This window comes from Myzus persicae, unplaced genomic scaffold, assembly GCF_001856785.1.
Source record: "Myzus persicae strain clone G006 unplaced genomic scaffold, MPER_G0061.0, whole genome shotgun sequence".
Classification (NCBI taxonomy): Eukaryota; Metazoa; Arthropoda; class Insecta; order Hemiptera; family Aphididae; genus Myzus; species Myzus persicae.
This window is the reverse complement of record NW_019101502.1, coordinates 23719-49212: the sequence shown is the minus strand read 5'-3', so window position 1 is coordinate 49212 and position 25494 is coordinate 23719. Positions and strand designations below refer to the sequence as shown.

General features: G+C 28.2%; 2 protein-coding genes across 3 annotated transcripts in view; one reads left to right on the top strand and one right to left on the bottom strand.

The window, feature by feature from the left end:
- Nucleotides 1-447: 447 nt before the first annotated feature.
- On the top strand, nt 448-1495 carry LOC111029336. The gene is made up of 2 exons (XM_022308302.1): nt 448-827; nt 946-1495. The coding sequence occupies exons 1-2, from the start codon at nt 448-450 to the stop codon at nt 1493-1495; spliced, it is 930 nt and encodes a 309-aa protein (XP_022163994.1).
- Nucleotides 1496-5574: 4079 nt separating this feature from the next.
- LOC111029345 overlaps nt 5575-25494 on the bottom strand; it is a 34432-nt gene continuing 14512 nt past the window's right edge. The window contains exon 3 of one of the 2 annotated variants that reach the window (XM_022308310.1): nt 5575-5832. In XM_022308310.1, the coding sequence (XP_022164002.1) occupies nt 5694-5832 (139 nt within the window). In that variant the 3' untranslated portion in view covers nt 5575-5693. The remainder of the gene's footprint in view (nt 5833-25494) is intronic. The other variant, XM_022308312.1, reaches the window with a different exon arrangement.

Below are 25494 nucleotides of genomic sequence, written 5' to 3'. Positions count from 1 at the left end.
CAATAACAGATTAAATAACTTTTAATACATCAAAAACTTATATTTTGTTTATGATATTTTTTAAAACTGCTATTATTGGTGTCAAGCTCATAAACACTGTGCGAATTTTGAATCAGTAAGTGTTCTTTGCCATGCCTTTTAACAAAGTAATTTTTAATGGTAAATGGCTATCTTCTTCGTGTTTTATATTAGTCATTACACAAATACGGGTATTCAAAAATGTTGGTTACCTTCCTACACAATTTTTCCTTCCAATCTATTGGTACATGACTTTTTAATGATATAATTTGAACCACTTACTTTATTATAGGTAAGTAAAGGTACCTCAATAAATGAAATAGAGTTAGAATGTACCTAACCTATCAGTCATAAGTATATTATTATACAATTATTTTAAAGTTAGGATCAACAACTATAACAACTAGACACTACTGTAGGTACAATACCATGCCGTTGATCTACACCATTGTACTGGCGATCCTGTCATCCTTTTCGTACATAGTCGCCGGAGCTCTGTTCTTGGGGATCGTCATTTTGGCGATCAGGAACGACCTGGTGTCCGCCGCGATCGCCAGAGAGTTACATCGTCAAAAGCCGGTGGTGGTTAAAGTTGTCGATGCTGATGAAGAAAACGACTACTGGATGAACTCAGTCAAACGGATGGCTTTCGAGCCCGTGCCGCCAGCGGTAAGGATCCAAATGTTTGTCAACCTTTTGCAAAAGTTCAAGGTCGACCGGCTGGATCCAATGGACAAACGTTTCAAAGCAGTTACCGAACGGATGACAAGAATGATGGCTACTTATCGCCGGGCTCGAATGGCCTACGAGTGAGTTCAGAGCCACAGTGGAGCCTAAGGGAGGAGGGGGATTAAATCGTCTATATTTTAATATTTGTTATAATTCTATAGAACTGATGTGAGGTTTCATTTATATTTTTTTTCATAGTTTTGAGTCATCAGAACTGAACGCATTATACGCATCAAATACTCGCCAGACAATGTCGATCGGCACAAGTACAGCACACAGTGAAAATTCAGCAGTTTCTAAGCCAAGATCTGTAAAGGAAGAAAATGAATCGTTGAAGAAGGTTTCCATCGTTGAGCCATCGAAGAAATCGTTATCGAAGAAATCGTTGCAAGTACATTCTGTTGAGCATACTCAGTCGGGATCGATATCGAAATCTTCGACTTCAGTGGTTCCACCGACAGAACCGGAATCACTTACTGAAAAGCTTAAGGAACTCACAGCGTATCTTATATCAGTTGTTATATGGTTTAAAAATGCCTTGACTTCCAACGTATATAGGAGAAAAGCTGTTGCAGTTTATCGAGGGATCAATTCGATACTTGACTCCCAATACCTAAAAACATGTTTTAAATTCATTTTTGACAGTTTTGATAAGACTGTCAAGCTTTATGCACACATAGACATGAATGACGATGAAATGACTTCAGTCATGATAAGAATACCAGCAACAGAAAATGATGGACAGTGATTATCAAATAAAATAGATATTAATTGATAAATTTGTTTTTAATTTAAAAAGACAAATATAAATGTAAGTACTAATCCTAATTATTATTTCTTTGAAATATAGGTAACAATAAGACAGAGTTTAGGAGCACTTAACAACTTAATAGGACTGTAGGGCATAATCTTTAATTTACTGGCTGACCATTAAAAAAATTAGATGTATAATTTACTTGGAAACGTTGCATTTGAATATGTCATTATGTGTATAAAATATAATAGTTTACGTACGACTCTCAATTCAGTACGATTAATATATTCGAATCTAATCAATGAAGAAAATACCTGTAGGTTATGTCTTTACTTCGCTTAAAAATCTAATTTTGTCCGAATTTACAAAAAATGTAAGTGCATAAAAAAAAAATTATGGTAATGCATTTTACAGATTTTTTAGTTTCACAATGATATTACTTATAACTTATAACTTATAAGGGATCTTTTATTACATTTTCACGCATCAGCTATAAAAAAATATTATTTTATACCTATATTTTTTATAATTTTATACATTTATCAATAAAAAATAATTAGAAAATGTTCGTAATTATGACGAATTTTGTCAAAATTTGAACTTTGAATGCTTTTTAAAACAAAATCATGTGTCTATCTTTAGTATTTTTAAATACCTATAGCTAACACAACAAGTTATGAAAATATTAGTGTAAACATATAGTTGAGGCCCAACCTATAAACTATATTTTAAAGCTTTTTGATAGAGCAGACTATTTTAGATCGACATTCATAGAAAAAGTATAAAAAAAAAATATTTCAAATATCTTACGAACGGTCAAAGTATTTTGAAATACTCATCACATCTAGGCAAAATGTTAATAACATATTTTAAAAATTTCCAAGTATCTAGATTATTAGTATTTGAATAGTTACAACGAAATAAAAAATCGTTTGTAACGAATAATATTCAATTTTGTCAAAATATAATTTTTGATAAACGATTTTTATAAACAATTGTAAAATAAACTTCTTCGAATTCCAGTGAAAAAACCTCATTAGTTATCTTGCATTAAATGTTTAAGATTGTTTTACCTCATATCGAAAATTGTATCATGCGTGAAGCGAAGAACAAACTATAAAAAGTCAAACATTAAAAAAACTTGAAAAAAAAGCCAATATAATGTGAAAATTATATATAATATATTTTTTAGCATAAAAAGTTTTAAGTGACACCGAAAGAAAAATCGGTTTTGATAAAAATTGGTTTTGAGTAAAAATTCCTATTTTTCCTTTTTTTTATTTTTCCCGGTCATTATGAAAAGTACTTGGAATTTCAACTTTCAACCAACCAAAAGACCAACTAAATCCAATTTTCTAGAATACCACCCTCGATGTCGAAAATTATCCTATTTTTACTGCTCCAAAAGATGACAACAGACAGAAAAGAAACACATATTATTGTAAAATCAATATAGACTCGAATCTCAGCTCAGAATTTAGAACCTTATCTAGATACATTTTATTTGAAACACGAAAAGAGTATTATCAATGTTCAAAAATTGTTAATCATCATGAAACAATTGACAATAATTAAAAAAAAAAAACATTTTGTGAAGATTGTTTTAATTATTTATAAATTAGTAGTTTGAAGAAAAAAATCTCGTTAATCTAGAATATATAAATAAATGAGAATCTTTCAACAAAATATACAAACATAAATCTGTAGACGGTAAAATGCGACAGTAATTGTATGTTGTTGTTATACGTGTATAATATACAAAATATACCTAAAACATAACATTGTGTATTAATCAGAATATAATGCAATAGTGTAGGCATACATTTTCAGTTGTTGAAAATATGTATTCATAACTTAGTGGTTTTTCCTTTTTCTATATGAAGCAACAATTTCAAATATTAGAAGCCACCACCCACCAATAATTTATTGTTCCCGTGTTGATGAGGAGGACTAATCCTCACCCCACCAAACCTAATTTATAAAAGTACATTAAGCGTAATAAATTATTCTTAAATTATAAACGAATCAACCATCATTATACCTACCCCCATTTTTACACCAATTGGTACACAGTTTCACCTCATTAGCTATGTACCTAAGTGCAGAATAATATAACAGACAATTTTTATTCCCACACGCTAATTCAAAATTAATTGATAGGTAAATAGATATAATTGTACAATTCTGGTGTACTAGTGTCAAACTATATGAATGCTATTTTTTTCCTGTAATTAACTTGATTAATTATCTACTATATTACTTTACAATTGTACATAACAATGCCGATGTAGGAGGTGATGAGGGAGATGATGAATTTTATTCCAGTTCATACAATCAAAATAATCATCTCAAAATGAATAACTTACCTGATACATTATATTCAAATTAATCAAGACATTTAAACGTTATTAACTAATAATCTTAAGTTTATTTTTTTTAATTCAAAGAAGAAAAAGTTCATTACCTGAACTTATTACTTAGATAATTTTCTTTCTATAAAATCATCTTTTTTTTATTAATATAAAACCACTCCCATCATCTTTCAAAAGACCAAAAATGCTGCTGTACAATTATTTGCACCCAAATAAAACTTTGTTGATGTTAAGACATTCAAAGTGTTATTATTTTAATCTGGAGTACTAAGACGTATAACTGGTTATTATTTTTTGTGTATAATTAATATTCTTGAGTAATTAGTAGGTACACCAATTTGCATTTAAGTATATATAAGTATTTACTCATGTAATTTATTTCAAAAATGTATTTATAATAAATTGCCTACCATTTTTAATGTTATTATATATTTTTTTAATTAGGTTGTAGCATCTAAACACCATGCATTTAATTTTCGAAAAACTAAAAATTGAATTTGATTTATTAGGCAAGTTTTCTCGAAAGTTGTAAATATTTATCAAGATAAATGTTTTATTATATCGACTCAACACTACATCAGAGTGAGTTCTCCTGTTTATTTTTTTTTTTTATATCGACACTCGATAGTATCAAAAAATTCCTCAAATATTTTTGTTTGTTATTTGATCCATATGCATCATCCATTTTTTATGGTACCTAATCAAGTAAATAAAAATTGTTTTTGTATTATGTTTTCGGAATAGTAAATAACCACGATGATGGTGTTTTCCCTTAAAACTTAAAAATGAAAGTGATATGTATAATAATGATTAGTTGCCCATCTGTCCATTAGTTGGTGGACACTGGATAGTATATTATAATTTAAAGGATCAAGGATACTTAATTTTCGTTTTGTGCCACGACTTTATTGATGTGTCGTCCACCCTGTGCACAGATCTTAAGTTCGATAAAAAATGTTGTTTTGGAAGTATCGTGCTGTGTGTATTAAGTAATAATATCATCGTATAGTGTATCATATATTATTATGTTCAAAATAAATCAATGTCACTACCTTGGGAAACGGCTTAAATTCTGATGGACTACCTACGAATATTTTATCACCATGATACGAATATATGCATATTAGAGGAACAGGAAGTACCTATAGCGATTATGTTAAAAATTCAAGTTTACTACCTGCTGATTTTTATTTATTTTATTTAGAAAAAAAAATTCACGAGTGTCTACGTCATGTTATTATATATATTTTTAACAGCTTGTGTACTCCACTGATCGTGATTTTCAATCTAATCATTTTTACTTTCTTAATTATTTTTAACCTGGAACCTAGTACATGTAAGCAAGTGATCACGTAGACCTATACTTAAGCTACTCAGGTATCAGTGCAAAATGCTAAAATCACGAGCACAACAAGTAAATTTAATATTATGAAATTGGCTGTTCACACGAATACTCTCTCAATGTGCGTCCACCGCATTTCAGCCACAGCGTGTTACAGTTGCGTATAATAATATGAAATATCTACACAATTAATTAACTTTGTGACATGTGATTTTTGTAAGGGTAAGTCTAAATGAATGCGGCGGCACGATATTACACCATGAAATATAGTGTCCACCACTCAGGTAATAACGCGAATGTGCCGTTACAACAAGGATGAGGTCTCTCGAAATTAAATAATAAATAAAAACGAAATTTTATTGTGATTTATGTACCACCTTATATTATTATGTCCTACAATTTCTCTCACGCAAAACTTTTCCAAGTGCAAGTTGAAGGCATAGGTTTACACATTTATCGTAATACGTTTATTTCATTCTCAAAGTAAATTCGTTAAAGTTATTATTCTCTTGACGAGGTATATAGTTGTGAAATACATAGAGTATTCGATGATGTCTAAGATCCAAAACAGCATTGACCCGTCATCCTCGTCGCCATCGTTGTATGTGGGTATAAGTCTGTAACACACGAAAATAAAATAATTATACACAGGTCACAGGTACATAGCGTGTTGACGGCAATAATGATTTTTATTTTAAAACAATTTTTGGTTTTATTTAAAATTAATTTGTCATTTTAATACGTACATCATAGTTACTATAATTATAATTTTTTATTTTACATTATACTCTTATTACTTCACTTTTAATCATGCTAATTTAGGAAACTCTTATTAATGAAATACTAATATAGAAAAACATAAAATATTATCGTTCACCAAGTGGGTGTTTTTTAAATTATATTCGAAAAACAGTTGTAAACTGAACCTGGCTAACTGAAGTATAAAAAAAAAGTTTGTAATATTTTAATTGCTCCCGAAAAATGTGTGTGTAAAGACTTTAAAAATGCATGGTATTTGTAGAGCGTACTTAATATAGTGTACCCAATAGGTACTCCTTATGACCTCATTATATATTATTAGGTAGTATAATGAATACAAATTCATATAGTTAAAAAAACCAAACATCTTGACTCATAGTGCACTCCCAATAACTGCTGTGAATTCTGTTAAATGTATTCTAAACAAAATATTCTTGCAAGCATAATAAAAACGACTATATTTAGCTTTTGTCTTTTTAACCCTTGATAGCACGATTTCTAGATCATAGGAGTCTATAATAGATAAATTTAAAATTTACGAGTTATTAAAATTGTATTTTTCGTAGTGTTGTAACCGGTTTATTATCCTCGTATAGTTGTACCTCCATAAATACAAGTTTATTACATTTTGTGAAAAAATATGTTAAATTCCAATATTTATGTTTAAATTATTTGTTTATTAATAGGTTTAATTTAAAGATAGTGTGTTATTTAAAATAAATTTATTAACTGGATCAGCTTAGATCAACAACTACATAGAACCCGTGCATCCAAATTTAGCCCTTTTTTAGAGTGTGGCTAATCAAGGATTAAGTATATGAGAACATTTTTAAATTTAATTTTTAGAATAACAGTCATATTAATTACGTATTCATGATTATTTAATGTGTTAAATATTAATTAATGCTCATGTAGGTTATAATTTATTTGTATGTATATATTAATTAATATTTAATATACATGTTTTGAAACTATCTTTGAGTGAAATTAATATAATTTCTGATAATTCATTAAAGCTAGAAGGCTATATAAATACAATTAGTTTCACCAAGGTACATGGTATACTTTATAGTTTCATAAGGTTATAAACAACAATACTATAACTATATTAAGAAAAGAGTTTAGAAACAAATAATATTTACTAGTTACCAGCGCTTGAATGAAATATTAATTTATCGAACTTTAGTGAAGATGGACTCAGTTAGGGCATTGTGGATATTATGGAAAATAGATATTAATCACAAAATCTTTACCCAGCTACAAGACAAAAACTAAAGCCCTTTTACCTTGCTTTTTTACTCATACATAAGACCATAATATGTTCATAAATATATTACCTATAAGATAATACGTATTAAAACAAACAATTTGCCTACCTACTTATACATTATAATACTGCTGTAGGTAATAAAAACACATATACATATAGTAATACTATACTGTACATAGTATAGTATTAATATAATATTATTATAATTTATATTGTAAATATTTATGGTTTGAAGTAAAAAAAAAAAATATTCCTTGGCAGCCTTAACCCAAAGTTAATACCATATCATATAACCTTCTGTTAAAGTGTTTAAGTATACATTCAATTCCTTAGTCCGTAAGTCCATAGTACTGTATCAATAAGGGACAATATTTTAAATGTTGAAAGAGTCAAGGATTTGAATAAATAAAAATCAATTTAAAATTATAATAGTCTGATGTCTTAGTTAAAATAATATTCGTACTTAAATGTTTTAAACTATAATATTTGCATAAAATGTTTCTAAAAATGATTAATCATTTCTTGTAACTTGTCAGGTGTCAATTCAATGAAAACCATACAAACTTAATTGCCATACAAATCTGTTTCCTTATTTTATTTACAAATTATAATTACTGTGCAATTATAAAATATTTGTATAAGACTGGTATACGATGTACGTGTGATAAATCATAATAATTAAATTCAAATTATTGTAATGAGTAGGTAACATAAAAGTAACATTATATTTACTATTTTATGTATAATATTATAATTATATATGTCTGTTAAAAAAAACAAAATGCATTAAATAGTTCAATTCATATATTCGAAAGTTCAGCGTACAGGTGATAATTACAGTACCTATACCTAATGCTGAAAAAAACGGAAAACTAGCTTTGCTGTGTTTAGTAGATACCGAGTGAACCTCGTCATTGAGTAGGTCATTGCTGTAATATTTGTGTTTTGTTAAAATTGAATTCAATGATAAATCGATGACATATGAAAATGATTCTAATCGGAGACTTCGGGTCATCCTATAATAATAGCTCTAACGTTGTGAGGATATTTTTAATTACGAAATTGAAAAAATGTTTTTTAAAATATTATAAAACATTATGTAATACACAGTAGATTCATTCATTATTGGTTTACATTTTTAATATAATATTTATTGTCGTTATAGAATGTTATGTATTAGGTACAATATTATTATTATTAATATTAACTTATAAGTCAATATCAATGAACAATATTGTAGAATGGTGTTTAGGTAGAATTATTAACTCAAAATTATACCAAATGTATTATAATGTATTTTTTTAAATGTTTTTATTATTCATGGAAAATAACAATGTCCGTAAACTAAAAAAGTTTCAAATAGTAGTCGCCACTAATCTATACCATCTCACACCACGACCGTGTAGGTCTACAGAATTCAGTGACTCTCTCAACCTCAAACCACATTTTAGACCTCTGTATTAAATGTTTTGGCGGGCCCTATACGAAAATTCCAATAAAATACAAACGATGCAGGTGTCCCATCCACGTTTTTTAGGAAATCAATGGTTAACACACAGCTAAAAAAATTACAAAATTACTTATTATATTATAATATACATCTATATCATAAAATATTATTTATAAAATAAATATTTTTATCAAAATTTCAAAGATTACAAATTTATTTCAACAGACCCCTAAAATATCCTGCCCCTGTACTACAAGTTACAAGTCTAACCACCCCCTTGTAGGGGCCTTGTTTACAGTATTGGCATATGGGTTATAATCACAGGTAGTAATTGTATAATACCAAATAATGTTAAAGTTAATGTGATTTGGTTTTGGTAGGAATTAGTTTAATCTATTGTAATACTAAGAGAAAAATAAATTACTACATAATGTCCCTAAAAGGATCATAATGTCCATGATGACATTTTAATGCTTGGAATTTTTTTATCCGTTTCTTTCCTTAGGGACATTTTGTGGACATTTTCTGAGTGAACCAAAAAGCCATTATGAAGATCTAACTGTCTCCATTAATTATTCCATCTAGTGACCACTTGACAAATTTTTTCACTGATATATTTTATATCCAATGTGAATTTTCATAATTAATTGAATGATACTTTCGTCTTACAGTTTGTTACAATATACCTACCTAAGTTATAATCATTTCATTTCATTAAGACTCTCTTTATTTATGTTTGTTAACATTTTCAAATTATTTTGTAGTTAACATTTTTTTAAATATTCAACTTTCAAGGCTTAAGCATCATGATAATTCAATACAAAAACCTAAAAAACTAAAAACACATGCATTTTTTTTTTTATAGACATTTCAAGTTCTAAGTTGACGACAGCATTGGACATTTTATCAAGAAATAACAGTTTAATTCATTTTGTTTAGTTAAAAATACTATTTGTAGGAACATTTTCTCACAATATATATATATGTGTGTGTAATATTATTATCTACCTAATTATAAGTGTTCAAAATATGTATATAAGTTTCATGTAATTTACTAATTTGTTTATAAAATAAACTTAACCACGATACCAAATATTAGGTTGCTTCTACTCTTCAATCTCTTCCCAACCAAGAGTCCCGTAATACTATTATTAATATTTTAACAAATAACTTTATTATGTCCATAGGTTTTACTACGCTTAACTTCTCAACTAAATTGTGCAGTTCAAATTATAATATCATACCACCCAACAAGAAATTTATGTTATATTTTCGGAAGATCAAGATTCTTGGTAAACATTATAACACCGTTGTAAAGAAAAATTATTAAGATGATTATATAATGTTTATATATTTTGTTAAATGCGAAACCATAAATTTAAAATTTGGGAAAAAATAGAATTTATGATTCTATAGATAATCAAGATTATTGCAACAATTCCTGATAGTAAGTGAAGTATATTATATTAGCCATATATTTATATTATAAATCATACAGGGTTTCACAAAAATATTACAATTATTTAGATGAAACATCAATTTGAAGTCACAATGTAACATCTTCTATGGATATACTTTATAGGTACTGTATTTGAATATTTGATAACCATTTTATTTTTAATATGTTTTTGGACTTCTTATTTTAGATTCTACGAGTATATGACAAGAAACTAAAATGTATTTATACCAAGTACACGGCTGTGTGCCAAAGGACTTGTGTCATTTTAAGGTGTTGAAAAATGGGAAGTAGGTACACATTGTGAATAATTGTAAAGTATAAGTATACAAAATTACGAGCACTTCTGCTTGTACTTATTTGATTAGCAGACATAGAATCAATAGGTCAGTTGAAATTATAAGCAACTCGGTAAGTCTACCAAAACCCATTAAATTAAATCTAATTAATAATTAAATTATTACTAGTGTAATTCTTTATCACCACCAGAGGCATGACTAAATTGGTATTGAATGTCAAAACTGTATTAAATTCTAAACAAATAAATAATTACATTTGCTGAATATTTCAGTAGCAATTGTTAATTTTAAAAAAATATTATAGAATTGAGTGAAGTTAATTATTTAACATTCAGCGGACAATATAATTGGCTGACGGACGGGTGATACATTTGCGAGAGTGTTGGCATAAATGCCTGAATAAATTACTAATTATCAAGCCAAAAGATATTATTCTATAAAAAATAGAGACAGTAATAGCGGTACTGAATTTGCTGCGCAAGAGTTGTCGAGTCATGTCTTGTTAAATTTGAATTCAATTATCATTATTGATTAAAAGAAACAATTCAGAGCGAAAACAGTAAATCAATCTATTAGGTACATCTATTACTAAGTATATATATTTTAGGTTTCTAAACATAAATGTTTAAAAAACATTATAATATGGGCCGTTGTGTCTGTCTGTCCGTCTGTTAGTTTTCATTACATATTATGGTGACAATTGTTCATTTTTATTTGATTATTGGCCGTAGTTCTTGTACATAAATTAGGTAACATAGAATTATAATTTATTGTGTTGTTTTAAAATACGTTTAGAAACTGGGAAAATTAGCACACCCGCAGAGTGAGCTTCTCTAACTTGTACAATTATAAATATAACGACCTATTTAAATCTAACTAACCTTATTTATCTATCATTATTTGTAACTATACTTTATACTCTGTTATGAATGTTATTGTAATTATGTAATTTGTATTGTATACATTTTCAAAAGAGTTTCAAACCCGTTTATTATTATAAAATAAAATAAAAAAAATAAAAAATAATTGATTATTATTTACTAATATTGCTATTTATGTACCTAATTACTTTACTATTGACATGTAATAATACGGAAAATCGAATTAATTTTCGCAGAAAACATTAAATTTGAAAATGCTATCATAAAATATAATAATTTACGTTAAAAGTTTAATATGCCAACGAATAATATTTAAAGCTACTACAAAATAACTTATATTGTTTGATGAAAAATCGTTGTTTTAAGAGTGAATGTCCAATTTCGTCTAAATTGTAAAATCAATACATTCATCATTACTCTTAGAATCTAAAAAAAATAGTACCATCATATTCATATATTTACCTCACTTTTCCGAACAAAATCGTTATGGTATTCCTAGTTAAAATCGCAAATAAACCACTCTGGACGTATTTTTATAATTATTTTTCATCATGACAAGAAAACTTTTCATTACTGATTTAAGTAATTATTTTTATGCTTAATAAACAACAAGAACAGAATAAATTTTCAAATTATGTATGTTATTTGTAATTAGAATAAAAATAATAATAGTATATAGATCATTTTATTTTCTAGAAATGTTTTTTTTACAGGAGATATTTTTACGATCTTTTGTTACACATTTCTGAATTCAATGCACTACCTATACAATTTTAAAAAATAATTTATAATCCCTAAAAAAACAGTTTTAAAATGCAGAAGAGAAAAATCAAAAATGTACAGAAACAATTCCAAAATAAAAATTTCATTATTAAATTCATTTTTACATAATTAAACTAATTAATACTTTCTATTACAAAAGCTTCGTTATACAATAAGCAAAAAAAATATCAACTCCTTCATTGATACAATCAGAAGATACTTAATTTTCCTATCTAAAATGTCGTCATGTGTAATTTGTCTAGTCTTACATAAACTCTAAGCAGTATAGCAACGTATAAAAAGAAAAAAAAAGAAATTACATTATTGTAAATACAATACATTCATTACTCTTCTCAGAAACATATATAATATTATAAAAAGCTAAAGTTATTTAAAAAGTACACGTCATAGTAGTATAATACTACTAGTTACATCGTATACACTTTATTTTTAACCCCATACTATATTTTACATTGTCTTATTGCTTATTATTCTTACTCATGTGTATTCCCTATTCTACCATCGTCCATATATAAAAAGAACTAAAAAGTATTTTTCAGAAATATCATCCACTAAATATATGTACAGTTAAAAAAAGGGGGGGGGGGGTTATCATTTAAGGTAGCTATTGATTTCGATTTATTTTTTGTCTAATTGACATCATTTTAGAGGTAATGTCTTTTGTATTTTTATGTATTAAATAATTTAATTGAGTAGTTTTCTTTTTCTCTCATTAATGATATAATAATATTATAGTATGTTTATTGTATTTTTGTATATCAAATTTTTTTTTTAAAGTTCGCCTGTTAAAATATCAATTTGTACATCATTCTTTTTCCTTTTGGTTATACTTTGTAAAGGACTACGATCTTTTAAATTAAGCTAATTAATGTTTATTCATTATTGCTTTAAAATAAAATAAAATAAAATTTGAAAAACAGAAGTTTGTATCTCCAATTGAGTACAGGAGATCTCCTTAAGTAGTTGAACAAATATCAAGAATCTGAAAATAATATTATGTTCTTTAAGTATATTTCAAAACTTCAAAAATCAAATACAAAATGTTATTGCGAGGGTATTACCGGGTATAGTAACTTTGATATATATTTCGGGGGGGGGGGGGGGCTTAAACCATGAAGCAACCCTTAGCTACCTCACTGCACTCATCACTAACTACTAAATACAAAAAAAATAAAATAAAAATTTGAAATAGTCAATTAGAATTGGAATATCTATAACTGAGAATGAAGTGGTATGCGCAAAAACGGGACAACTTCATTTTTGTTAAAAATGGGTTTTGGCCTTTCTTAATTAAGAAAAATATAACAAGTAAACCTGTGCAAGAACAAGATGAATCCGACCATCAGAGGAAATATAATGTAACTGGTAGCTGGTTGGTTTTTTTCTGTTGAAAACAGGATAATTCAGCAGGTTTTTGTGCTTCAATTCCAGATGAATAAAAATGAACATTTCTTTAAACATTTTAGATGTACGTTAACTTATTTTTAAAGTCACTATAACACGAATTGTTGTTTAATATAATAAGTATGAGTATGACAAATACATTTCAACAGTGCATTAATATTATATTACTACATTTTTTTTTTTTAGTGCTATTTATTTTAACGAATTATGTTTGAATAAAATAAATGTATCGTTTACCCAACCACTTTCCCAGTCTATGAACTAACAGAAGGAAGCCACTCAACATTTTAAATTTTAAACATATACAAAATAAATACAATCACGATGCGTATAATTTTTTGTTTATATTATAACAAATGCTTATTAAGCAGTCCATAATAATAATAAGATGCAAATATGGTATGCAATTCAAACATACCTTTTACTATAAGAAATTGCATGCAAGTTGGACACTGTTGCTGTCTGTCATGTAATTCGGATTCTGCACAGGTTCAAGTTTGTCCAACATAATATTATATGACACTGAAAAGCTAAAGAATTCCGCTTTTCAATATACGGGGTAAACGCCTGTTTAGACCGAAGTCGTAATATTATACGAGACTTAAAGACTTAACCACACGGCGTGGTGTGGTGGTTTGAACTTTGAGTATTATATTATTACTGTAACACCGAGTGGTGTATATAACATATTTTATGGTAATAGCGTTTGAATTATTCGAAGAAATTCTGGCGCTCGATTACCCCACCACACCTACCACCCAGTAACCTGTCCTGTCACTGTACCTACCGTGAAGTCTGCGTGGCTTTTGTTTGTTTTTCCGGTAGGCGGAAACGGTTTAAACAATATAATAATAATAATTTAACTGCCGAGCGTTAATGCGATGATAAAATAGTAAAAGTACCGTTTTGGATAACGTCTCGTCGTTCAAACGGCCGACGGAACAATATAATAATTCATATAGGCGTACATATAATATAATATTTTAACGACAACAATTAAAACGCAATTACCACAACAGTGGTCACAGTGGTGCAGTGGTGCAGGCATATCTTTCGAATTTAATGCAATATTATTTAATACGGAGAAACAACGGATGTTAAGAGCACGTTAAGCGCTAACATATTTTTTTAATCTAAAAAAACACCTAAGGGAATACTGCTCACTGTTCATATTATTATATTAGCGTCTATGGATTTAAATGCATTTTACATGTTTAATTTTAGAATTGGGCATAAATCGACAGCAAAGTCTGAAGCCGTTAGAAAAATTTGAATGTTTGTATTCCAATATCATTAGTTTTAAAATGTAAACTATTCTTGACCGTTCTTATAATTGCCTAGGTAAAACCCCTTAAACGTGCAGTTGTATACGTCTTTTGGCTGGCCTATTCGTGAATTTCGGGCGCCATAGCCTTAGCGCGGTATATTTATCGTAAAGAGAAAGAACCACGAGTACGCTACTAGTTTTATATTCCATAAGTCAATCATTAAAGCCTACATTTACCTACACGGAGACATTATCGCTCTATATTACAACCTTAAAGTATATGTCTATGCGTATAATTGTAATTAATATGGTTGCCTACAGTCTACACAATAACTTTTTAAAAATATTTACATAAATTGTATGCAATTCATACAAATAATCCATACCACATATTATATTCAAAGTTCACACCGATCTACAGTAAGTCAGTATAATATTATGGACTTGAAGTATAATAACAATAATAATATATTATGATATAAATATACACTATTATAACAATGAATCGCAGCATTTTTCTAATACTAATTTATATGAGCGTATGAAGTTTAAATTTGTACGAAATTCGATATTTAGGAGTAAAAAACGAGTTCTCACTAAAAATGTTATTATTTTATTGTGATTTAAAAACGAATAATAGTAAAAACTTTTGATATTTTTATCAAATGATTACATACATTACACTACATTCATAACGATTAAATACTTAGTTCTTTATTAGTTATTGGTTTATTACTCAAATCCAAAAATCTACAAGAAATATTATTAGTACGAATTTGAAGTTCAAGGATCTAGTCGGGAAAAATAAAATCGGGTAAAAATATCAACAAAAAAAAAAACCGACTTAAAACGGAATTTATTGTAAGTATGTAAATTATTTTACTATTATAATGATATAATTGTAAGTTAAATAACATATTTTTCATTTACTCTATCACTGATATTACAACCTCTGGCGGTCGTGAGATTCTACCAAGATTCCTGTGGCTTAGCCTACGATTTCTAGTCATTGGATGGGTCACCGCTTTATTGTCGTATATTTAAAATTTTTTTTTTTTAATTTTTTTTTGTTAGTATAACATTCTAGAAATGTAATACAGAGTGGTGGATACATTCTTCCACTCGTATAATTTCATAAATATAATTTCTTAAGACTTGACGATTATGTATAAAAAAAAGGGACATGACATTTTTTAGCGATTGTCACACAACGTAAGTTTTTTTTATTGGACAAGAGGAAATATTTAAAATATTTGAACATTAAAAAATAATTTGTTTATTTTCAATTTCATAAATTTTGTCCACATTTCAACATTAAACACTTATAAAACCAATCTTGCCTTTGTAAGAATTTTTAATATTTTTAAACTGATATTGTAACTATGTGTGAGGAGCCTTGTAGGTAAACATCTGAACCATAAGCAACTCAAAACTAAAAATCCCTTATTTTTAATTATTTCTTTTTCTTTTTTGTGATTTTCACAGAAGACTACTGGGAATTTTGAACTCAGAAAATGAACCAATAAGATTCACTTAGAAAAGATATTAAAGTTGAAAATCAAAGCGTTATTTAAACAGCTTATCTTGTACACTCCAGGTACAGACACACCAAAAAACCATACATCATTGTAAAATCAATACATTCATTGCTATCCAGAATCTAAAATAAAATAAAAGGTACCTTAATTTTAGTTGTTTTTAAAGCATATTAGCTGGTGTTTCGTTTATGATTTAGTAGTTAAATGGCTTATTGCTTAAATTCAAAACCATTCGTAATATAAAACCGTTTATTAAGTCTATTTATGTCTTTATATTGAACAACAAATTTATGTATTTTTGTATAAACTAATTAGGTACCTACGTTATTGGAATAGGTAGTATAATTTAGCAATTCCAATTGTTCAATTGTGATTTTATAATAAAATATGATAATTCTTAAATTTATTCAAAGTTTAAAAAGTAATAAATTAGTATCTAGTTAATTTATGGTATTGACGTTTTGTTTTTTTTTTTTGGTTTTTTATTGGGTGTATTGTTTTTAAAATTATATGCTTACACGCTATAGTGTATAAAACTAAACAAATAATGTGTGATAAAATAATCTACTTGACTATACTTGTATACCTATATTCCTATATTTCTGTTTGAACACACTACAAAGATTATAATATTAATTGTTCTTTACATTTTTTTTTCAGTCTTACTCAAATTTTACACAAATTTAGATATATATTGCTATGTACAGACGTCCCGCTATATACATATATACGTGAGGTAGGCAAGGGAACACCGTATAAGGATTGTCCAAATAGACGGGACTAGAATGTTATTAACCTCGGGTAAAGCTAAAAAAGATTAAAACACCAATAGAATAATTAATTGAGTAGTTCTGAGAATTAGACAAGGGAAATCGCGTTGTGAAATACATATGAATATAAAAAACTAGAAACGCTTGCACGAATTTAATTATTTAAATTAAAGCCAAATAATATAATATCGAAACTCGATATCGCAAAGCGATACCATTTCCTGAAACTTGTACGCACACGTGCGATGGTAAACGGGATCAGCGCTATCTTGTCTATAGGAGAGGAGTGGAGATTAGGCCTATAAAACAGGGACTCAATCACCAGATATTCAGACGTGATTTACCAGAGCCAGTACAAGTACGCCAGTCGACTCTCTGAGAAATTTCAGTGTTATAAATTATTCTGTCAGTTGTACATGTCAAATAAAGTCTATGTTCAAAATAATCAAAATTGACTTAGAAAGTGTGTAAACTTATTACACATTGTCGTCTTTCATCATTGTACGCCACAATCTGTAGGCTGGACAATATCTTTGAAAGGTCAAATCATCAAAATAATTTTAGCATAGGATGTAGTCTTGTCACTTCTATAGTTATATCACAAATAAATTAGTGGGTGTCGCTAAACTTTTGAGAGGAGAGTTTAGCAGCATGCTCATTCAAAGATATGGTTTTGGGTTTTTAGGTGGGTGAGGTGTCCCAAATTGTGTTTGCCTCAAAGGTACAAAAATGTCACCACTTTAAGGTCATTAAACAACCGTCAGTAATAAGCCGAAATTCAGTTATTATTTGTTTTAGAAAATACTTAATGCATTCTATAATAATTATTCACATCATAACGAAATTATATGTTTTCTTTGCAAGTTGAAAAAAATCGTAGTTTGTCAGAACCGAATGGCAAATACACACATCCTGTTCCCCAAAATCAAAAAAAAAAAAACAAATAAAACAAAACAAAATGTTACTACAAGTTCTTTTTAAATGCTTTGTACATAGAGCATATACATTTTTATTTTTTCTTAAAAATAAAAATTAATAGAAAATTGAATCACAGTTTACGGGAAAGAAAATAGTTTGTTTGATTTGAAAAAGAGTATCCATAGATCCTGTATCGTAGATATGGATCTGTGACGCACTTTTATTAACCGGAAAAGCAAATAACTGCAACCTGAGATTCTAGTAACATTTAAACAGTGAGACATCCGCTTCTCAACTTCATTAAGTAGAGAAAAGTTATGAGTGCGATATCTGACGGTTCAGATGAAATGATTACGCAATATGGAAAAAAAACCATATTATAACCACGTTAGTTTAATCTGGGTTCCATAAAAAACTTCGTTATAATTGTTTGTTATGGGACAAGATTCTAATTAATGAGATAAAAAACCGACTGATAATGAAGAATTAATAGTGATCACTTCAAACATGATGTTCATGCTTAAAGAACTTTTGATATTCTATAGTTATTAACGTGAACTGCAACAACAGTTTGAGTAGATAAAAAAAATCAACAATAAATTCAATGATTTTTTATTCTTGATATTTTTGTTTGAAATATATATATATATAAAGAACTCGAGTTAGAAAATAAAGGTATAAAATGCTGTATAAAGTTTTGAAAATAAAATCAATATTAAAGAAAAAAAAATTAAAAAAATAATAGATTAAATTAAAAACCAAATACGTATTTATTGGACAGTAGGTTAATTATTTTGTCATTAACATGGTGACGGACTAGGGAGATTTTTATTTTAAATATATATAGCAATATTATATCAAAAGTATTTTTATCATTTTAGTCTTTAAGTATAATTAATTATATTTAATTAATTATATTATTGTAACACTAATATATCATAATCATTTTATTTATATAATTATGGAACGAAAAAAAAATATTTATATATATATATACATTTATATCTACATTGTAATCATTTCATTTTATATAAACGAAATATTAATTTATTAACAATATTATGGAAAAAGGGTTTGTTTAACATATTATACTTGGGGAATATAACATTTAATTAATATAGGAATTAAGTATAACCACTGAATAATCATTTTATTATAATTACTAACGAACATATTTTATTGCATTAAGAAAAGATAATCAATGTAATAATTACTACGAATATCGATATGTATTACAGTACTACAAAATATCAATTGTAACCGAATATGATAATTCATATCAAAACACTTGTAGTAAAACCTTGTAATATGAAAAACTGTATTATGTAAAAATATGCTTATATTAATATTGTCATGCAATAACCCAAATTATTGTAAACAAGTTAACTGAACATATCGATGAAATAATGTATATTAACTAAATTGTACAATATGTTGATTGATGTCTGTCTTTAAAAACATAAACCAATTTTTAGTGGGAAGGTGCTATGGCCTGGCGTCCTGCCTTAAAACAATATGCGTTTAGACCAGGTACAGGTTGTGCACAATATATGAGGGATGCGACGCCTTTAAAGATGATAAGCAATTTTCGATTAGTATATTTTAACCGAGTCTATTGGTTTTTGGAAATACTGTAATAATACTTAGTCACGCTTATGATTAATCATTCGTTGGTTCGTTGTCATCTCGAATACCACATAAGAGATATTCGACTACCTATGCACTAACCTAACCTAACCTAACCTAACCTAGGAGGCGCACTCAGAAAAGTCGTATCGGGGTGTTGGCCGTTAGTATTTCCCCGAACGATAGCCGGCGGACATGGCATCCGTGGGAACGATACTCGTATTAAGAGGGCTAGGATAAATATAGGGTAGGTTATATAGGAGACCCCCGAACAGCCCATTTTCAGATGTGATTTGACCAGACGATCTAGAGCACCTTCACGCCAGTAAGTCTTTTACTATATTATTTTGGACTTAGAATAATATTTCGAACAGTTAATTATTTGGACTTAGAAAATGTTCGACACAAACCAATATTTCCTGAACACAGAATAATTCTCTGCAACAAATATTCTAGTACAGAATACAAAATCAACAGTTTAAAATTACATTTGTTTTATTCAATATTAATAAATTATACCACATTACATCAGCGTTACGAATTAAATCAAATACACCTCATCCTATTTCTCTCAACGACACCCGTAGTCACCACTCGCCAGACTACCTACTACAATGTTATCTTTATTATAGCTTACCATATCATTTATATTATAATGTGAGACATTGGCTACCATGAAAATTAAAAATTAATATTGAATTTAAAAAATTAAATGTATAAGTAATAAATGGTTGTTGATAAGCAAGTATAAATTTGTTGATAATATAATTTAAATTATTAATATTTATAGAAATAAACATGAAACATCCAAGCCATTCATTAGGAGTTAAATCAAAACAAAATATTAAAATTTAAGGTCAGCAATAGATATATTATTTTTATAGTTTATTTTTAATATAATGTAGTGATCTGATGACTACAGGTGTCGTTTAGAGGAGAAGTATGAGGTGTAATTCAAATGAACTCGTAAACTGATGATTTGTGGTATAATATTTTATTGTAATATTCAATTAAACATATGAAATTTAAACTAACGAATTGTTATTGTATATCAGAACATTTGTCTCAGAGAATTATTCTAAGTATTCAGAAAATATCAGTTTGACTCAAGTATTTTCGAAAATATTTTTTAAGTCCAAATTATTCACTGATCGAAGTTATACCAAGTCCAAAATAATAGATCAAAATACTGACTGGCGCAAAGTTGCTCCGGCTCGTCTGGTAAAATCACATCTGAATATGGGCTGTTCGAGGCTATCCTATATAGGCCTACCCTCTACTTCTCCTAGCCCCCTCGATACGAGTATCGTCCCCACGGATGCCGCATCCATCGGCTATCGTTCCGGGAAATGCTTACTGCCCTCGCTCCGATACGAATTTCAAGAGTGCATATCCTGGATGTGGTGGCTTTTTCGAATATCTACTATGCAGTTAATATTACAAATGTATTAATGCGTACATTAATTTATTATATTTTGTCTTACTATTTTAATTGATCATTGGTCTAGTGGTCGCCCATTATTTGTAGCTTTATAGGATTTCCACGAAATGATTAGATCGACTCTTTATACTGTTTGTTTCCCCGGTGATATGTACGTACCACGACCGTCGCGATATTTTGCTCTTCAACACGGCACCTCCCTCATACATGTTTATTACCTGTACCTAGATTATTGCCTTCCGGCCAGATGAATGCACGGGAATGACATGTTAATTATACTCTAACAAGGTCTATCGCCAGTCTGTAGCAACAAATGTGTTTTGCGTCCGGATAGATTGTTTTATCGGTATGTATTCAACGATCGTATTTTTTTAATATCCATAGTAACAGGTATTATTATGAATTGTTGGCGCTTAAAAATTGAATATTTGCTTTAGAAATAAAACCATAAACGTCAAGTTGGTGATCAATTTTCAATTTTTTTTTCATTATTTGCAAAGCTATTACAGTTTTATACTATACAGTTCCACATTTCTTCTAATACTGGGTAATATTTATTTGAATTTAAACTCGTATTCGTACATACTATTTATCTTTTTTTGTATATAATAATTATTTCATATTGTATTCTATATAAAACAACTATTATCAAATTTATCATATTAAAACAACTACCGACAACAGAGTCTCTGACAGAACACACACCACATCACCATAAACCTACAATCAAACTGGATTCCTCTGAATCATTGAAAAATGTCAATTCAGGAGTTCAATATATGAGAAATTCTGTTTGATCTCTATACTAATTATATCATGTACATTACTCGCTCTAACTACCTATATATAACCTGCTCCTCTCCCGTTTATTAGTTTGTTATCCATTGCCAATCGAGATATTAGCCACCACTGAATTTTCATTTTTTTTTTTATTTCTACCAATCTGCAGTATTCTACACTTAGTTTTATTTTATTCTGACTTTTTAAATCCTTATATTCATAATTTAGGTACCTTAATAATCCATCATAATGTTTCATTGTTCCTAGGTTCAGCCCACTATGTATTTAAAATAAAATATATGAGGGTTACCGCTAGTATTAAAATGTCAAGTCTTAATACCCAAAACAACAATTTTTATTTAACAATATTAAACAAATAAGTAGAAACAACGTCATTCAATTTTAAAAATTCACCATAATTCTAAATTTAAACTAATACAAGAACAATTTTTAAAAAACATTTTGTGGTTAAGAACTATTGTTGTAAGAATAGTATATATGGCTTCATACTAAACCTATAGTCAAGGTAGTTAAAGTTTTGACCAAAAAATGTTCATATGTCTTTCTTAATTGAATTCACTTTTAAACAATATAATATAATTTATTAAATAATTAAACAGTAGACATCTCAAATATGTGTTCAATTTAGATTTAACTAGTGTACGATCTAATTAATTATATGGATTTTGTAACAATCAGACTACGTCCGTTTGATGGTGTTGAAAATAAATGAACAAGAGTTTGACTTTTCTTTATAATTTGAATACTTTTTATTTAATTAATACAAAACTCAATAAAATTACTAAGTCCAAAGTGACTATATTAAATAATGAAGACTAGCGAGATGTGACTTTAGTGTCCTAGCTCCTAGCTCTTCGTTGATGTTAGTTCGCCTAGTTCGGTGTCGCTGGTCCGTCTGCCGAAGCCTATTCGTGAGACGTTTTTATAATGACTATACTTGGATCATATCCCTGCCTATAATTCTACTAAATGACCATATAAGGTCTTACCGTGGGTGGTCACGCGCTGCACGTGCCGGATGCGCTGCACGTGCCGGATGTCCCTTGCTTATTTGTCGTTGTCATCTCTACAGAGGCAACACAACACTTTTCATTGTGAATTATTTTAATAATATTCATATAAGTAGTTATATATCTATGAACATATACGTTTCGAGGCCACGCGCAATAGAGTTCTTGTCCAGATTATTTATAATATTTTAATAAAGTCACAGCTCGCTACAATTTTAATAACCAACGTTAGAAGATATAAAATAAATACATGATTTTTTTCCCAATACATTAAAAAAGTTACTGGCTTTCCGGCAAGTTTTCTTTCCAAAAAAAAAAAAACAGTTTTTTCTTATCATCGGAGAGTGAGAAAATACAAAGTTATGATTACCATATTATTATGACGTTTATAATAGTCTGGACATTATCAAGTTAAATTTTTAGTGGATTTTCACTTATTAGTCTGAAATTATATTAGCTAAACTTATTGTTTCTATGTTTATCTAAAATCATTTAACATTTTCAACTAGGTACATTTTCAATTTGACTAAGAATTATTTCGTATTGTCATTTTCAAATAAAAATGAATTTATTTATCAAAGTAGAAATAGCAATATGAATTTCATATTTTAAGACGTTTTTAGTAGCCCTTCCAAAGATTATTAATAGCCACAAACCCAGGAAGTATATTCATAATACTTAATACTAATTAATACGATTCGTCTTTTTCAATTAATGTAGGTTGGGAAATTGGGTTAAATGGGTATCTGATTATATTACACGGTTGTCAATAATTTGTTTATGCCTTTGTTCGATATACTGCTACAGTATTTTATTAACTATACTAAATATATATTATACTTAGTAGATACTCATATAATATTTACAAAAAGCTTGGACTAATCGTCTTTAAAAAAAAACATATTATACAAAGTACAATATGCCATCCTCATTAATTATATTCAGTTCTTATTAAAATGGTTATTGTTTATTTTAATACTGAATTAAATATATCTAAATAAAAATATTTACAGTATTTTATAGGAGGTCTTATTTCATTGCCGTTATTAGTATTGTTATGTGTAATTTAAAAATTCACTAAAAATCTTATACATATTGCAATTTATTTATTTATTTTCATGTTTCTAGTGTAATTTTTGTGTTTGTTTTAAATTTTCAGATAACAATATTTTTTGGGGCCCCGTCTCAAATTCTCATATTTACCGAGCTGTGATATTCCATATAGTACTTAAACTATATTATATAAGTCGTTATATTGTGACTGCATGTGTGTACCAATACAATAATAACAATTTTAAATAATAATATTATAATATTTTATTACATATTAACGCTAGTATAAATAATACTAAAAGTAGTCCATACTAGATGTTGTGTCAATACACGATGGCTCACGTTAAATATAATATGGGTTGTGCAAGTCACTTGTCAGGCCTCATGGACAGTGATCATGTATATAATAAGTATACACTGTAAAATATAGCAGGAACAAAACTCTCTTCTTGGACAAACATTGTTGTAAACAATCATTTGTATTTATTTTTCCTGCGATTTTGTTGACAACGCCATAACCTAAATTATAACAAAATATATTTTATATGCCTAACTACGTGTCGTGACTAAAATGTAGACAATAATGTCTCTTTTTTCTGGACGCGACATAAGAGAGCCGACAATCACGACAACCTGACGGACGTCGACCACTGACAGAAGTAGTACTTGGATAGTAAGACTTTTCACTAGCTCTTTCAATTTTGTCAGTGGTTTAGACTTAGTAAAATTTCATAATGTTGTTAAACACTAGAAATATTTTTCAATAAATGTTGATTATATTTGGAATTAATTCAATCCTTTTCATTTTGACGTGGCTGACTATGGACAAGTTACACATACTAATTGTCTATACGTTTTGAGATATTTAATTTTCTAAACTATTGTATTTTCTTATCTGTGATACGTCCTCTTAATAGTTTCTAGAAATGTTTAAAATTAATCGTGTTAAGTATTTTTTCCTGCTAGACGTCTAGACGTACCTTTATTGCGTATTATGTTTATAGATCACCTTCTAGCACCTTCTACCTAGGTATAAACTATTACAATAAACATGATAACAATACTTTTTATTATTATTATGATATCAGAGGCACGTCGATGGCAAGGAGCCAATTTGGCGTAACTACGTAATAAAAACCATATAAACCGTTCTCACAATATACTATGATGTAAATTATAATAAATTGATCTACAGTTAGATTTTTTCTCAAAGTTTATTATATACCTACACATTATATTATGTTTAAAGCCAGGTATGTAATATTCGTTTGATGTTTATATTATTTTTTATATCTATTGCCTCACACAATAGTTCAAAAAAGGTTTTTTAATTTTATAATTTGACAATCTTTCACACTGGCATGTTCAGCATTTGCTCGGCTGCATATAGCACTTTTAAATATATACTATCTATAATATTTTGTTAAATACAAGGCGATATATATTAACCAGTTAATAAGTTGAAAATTAAGTTAATTTCAATTTATTAACTCAACTCGCTTGTTTGTTGTTTAATAAATTGACTTTAACTTAACTAATTCACCTCCACGTTA

What these genes read in the sequence shown, in the direction of transcription:
- LOC111029336 (XM_022308302.1), top strand. Translation starts at nt 448, where the DNA reads ATGCCGTTGATCTACACCATTGTACTGGCGATCCTGTCATCCTTTTCG. An exon ending in CGGGCTCGAATGGCCTACGA is followed by an intron (nt 828 to 945) that starts GTGAGTTCAGAG and finishes TTTTTTTCATAG; the next exon opens with TTTTGAGTCATCAGAACTGA.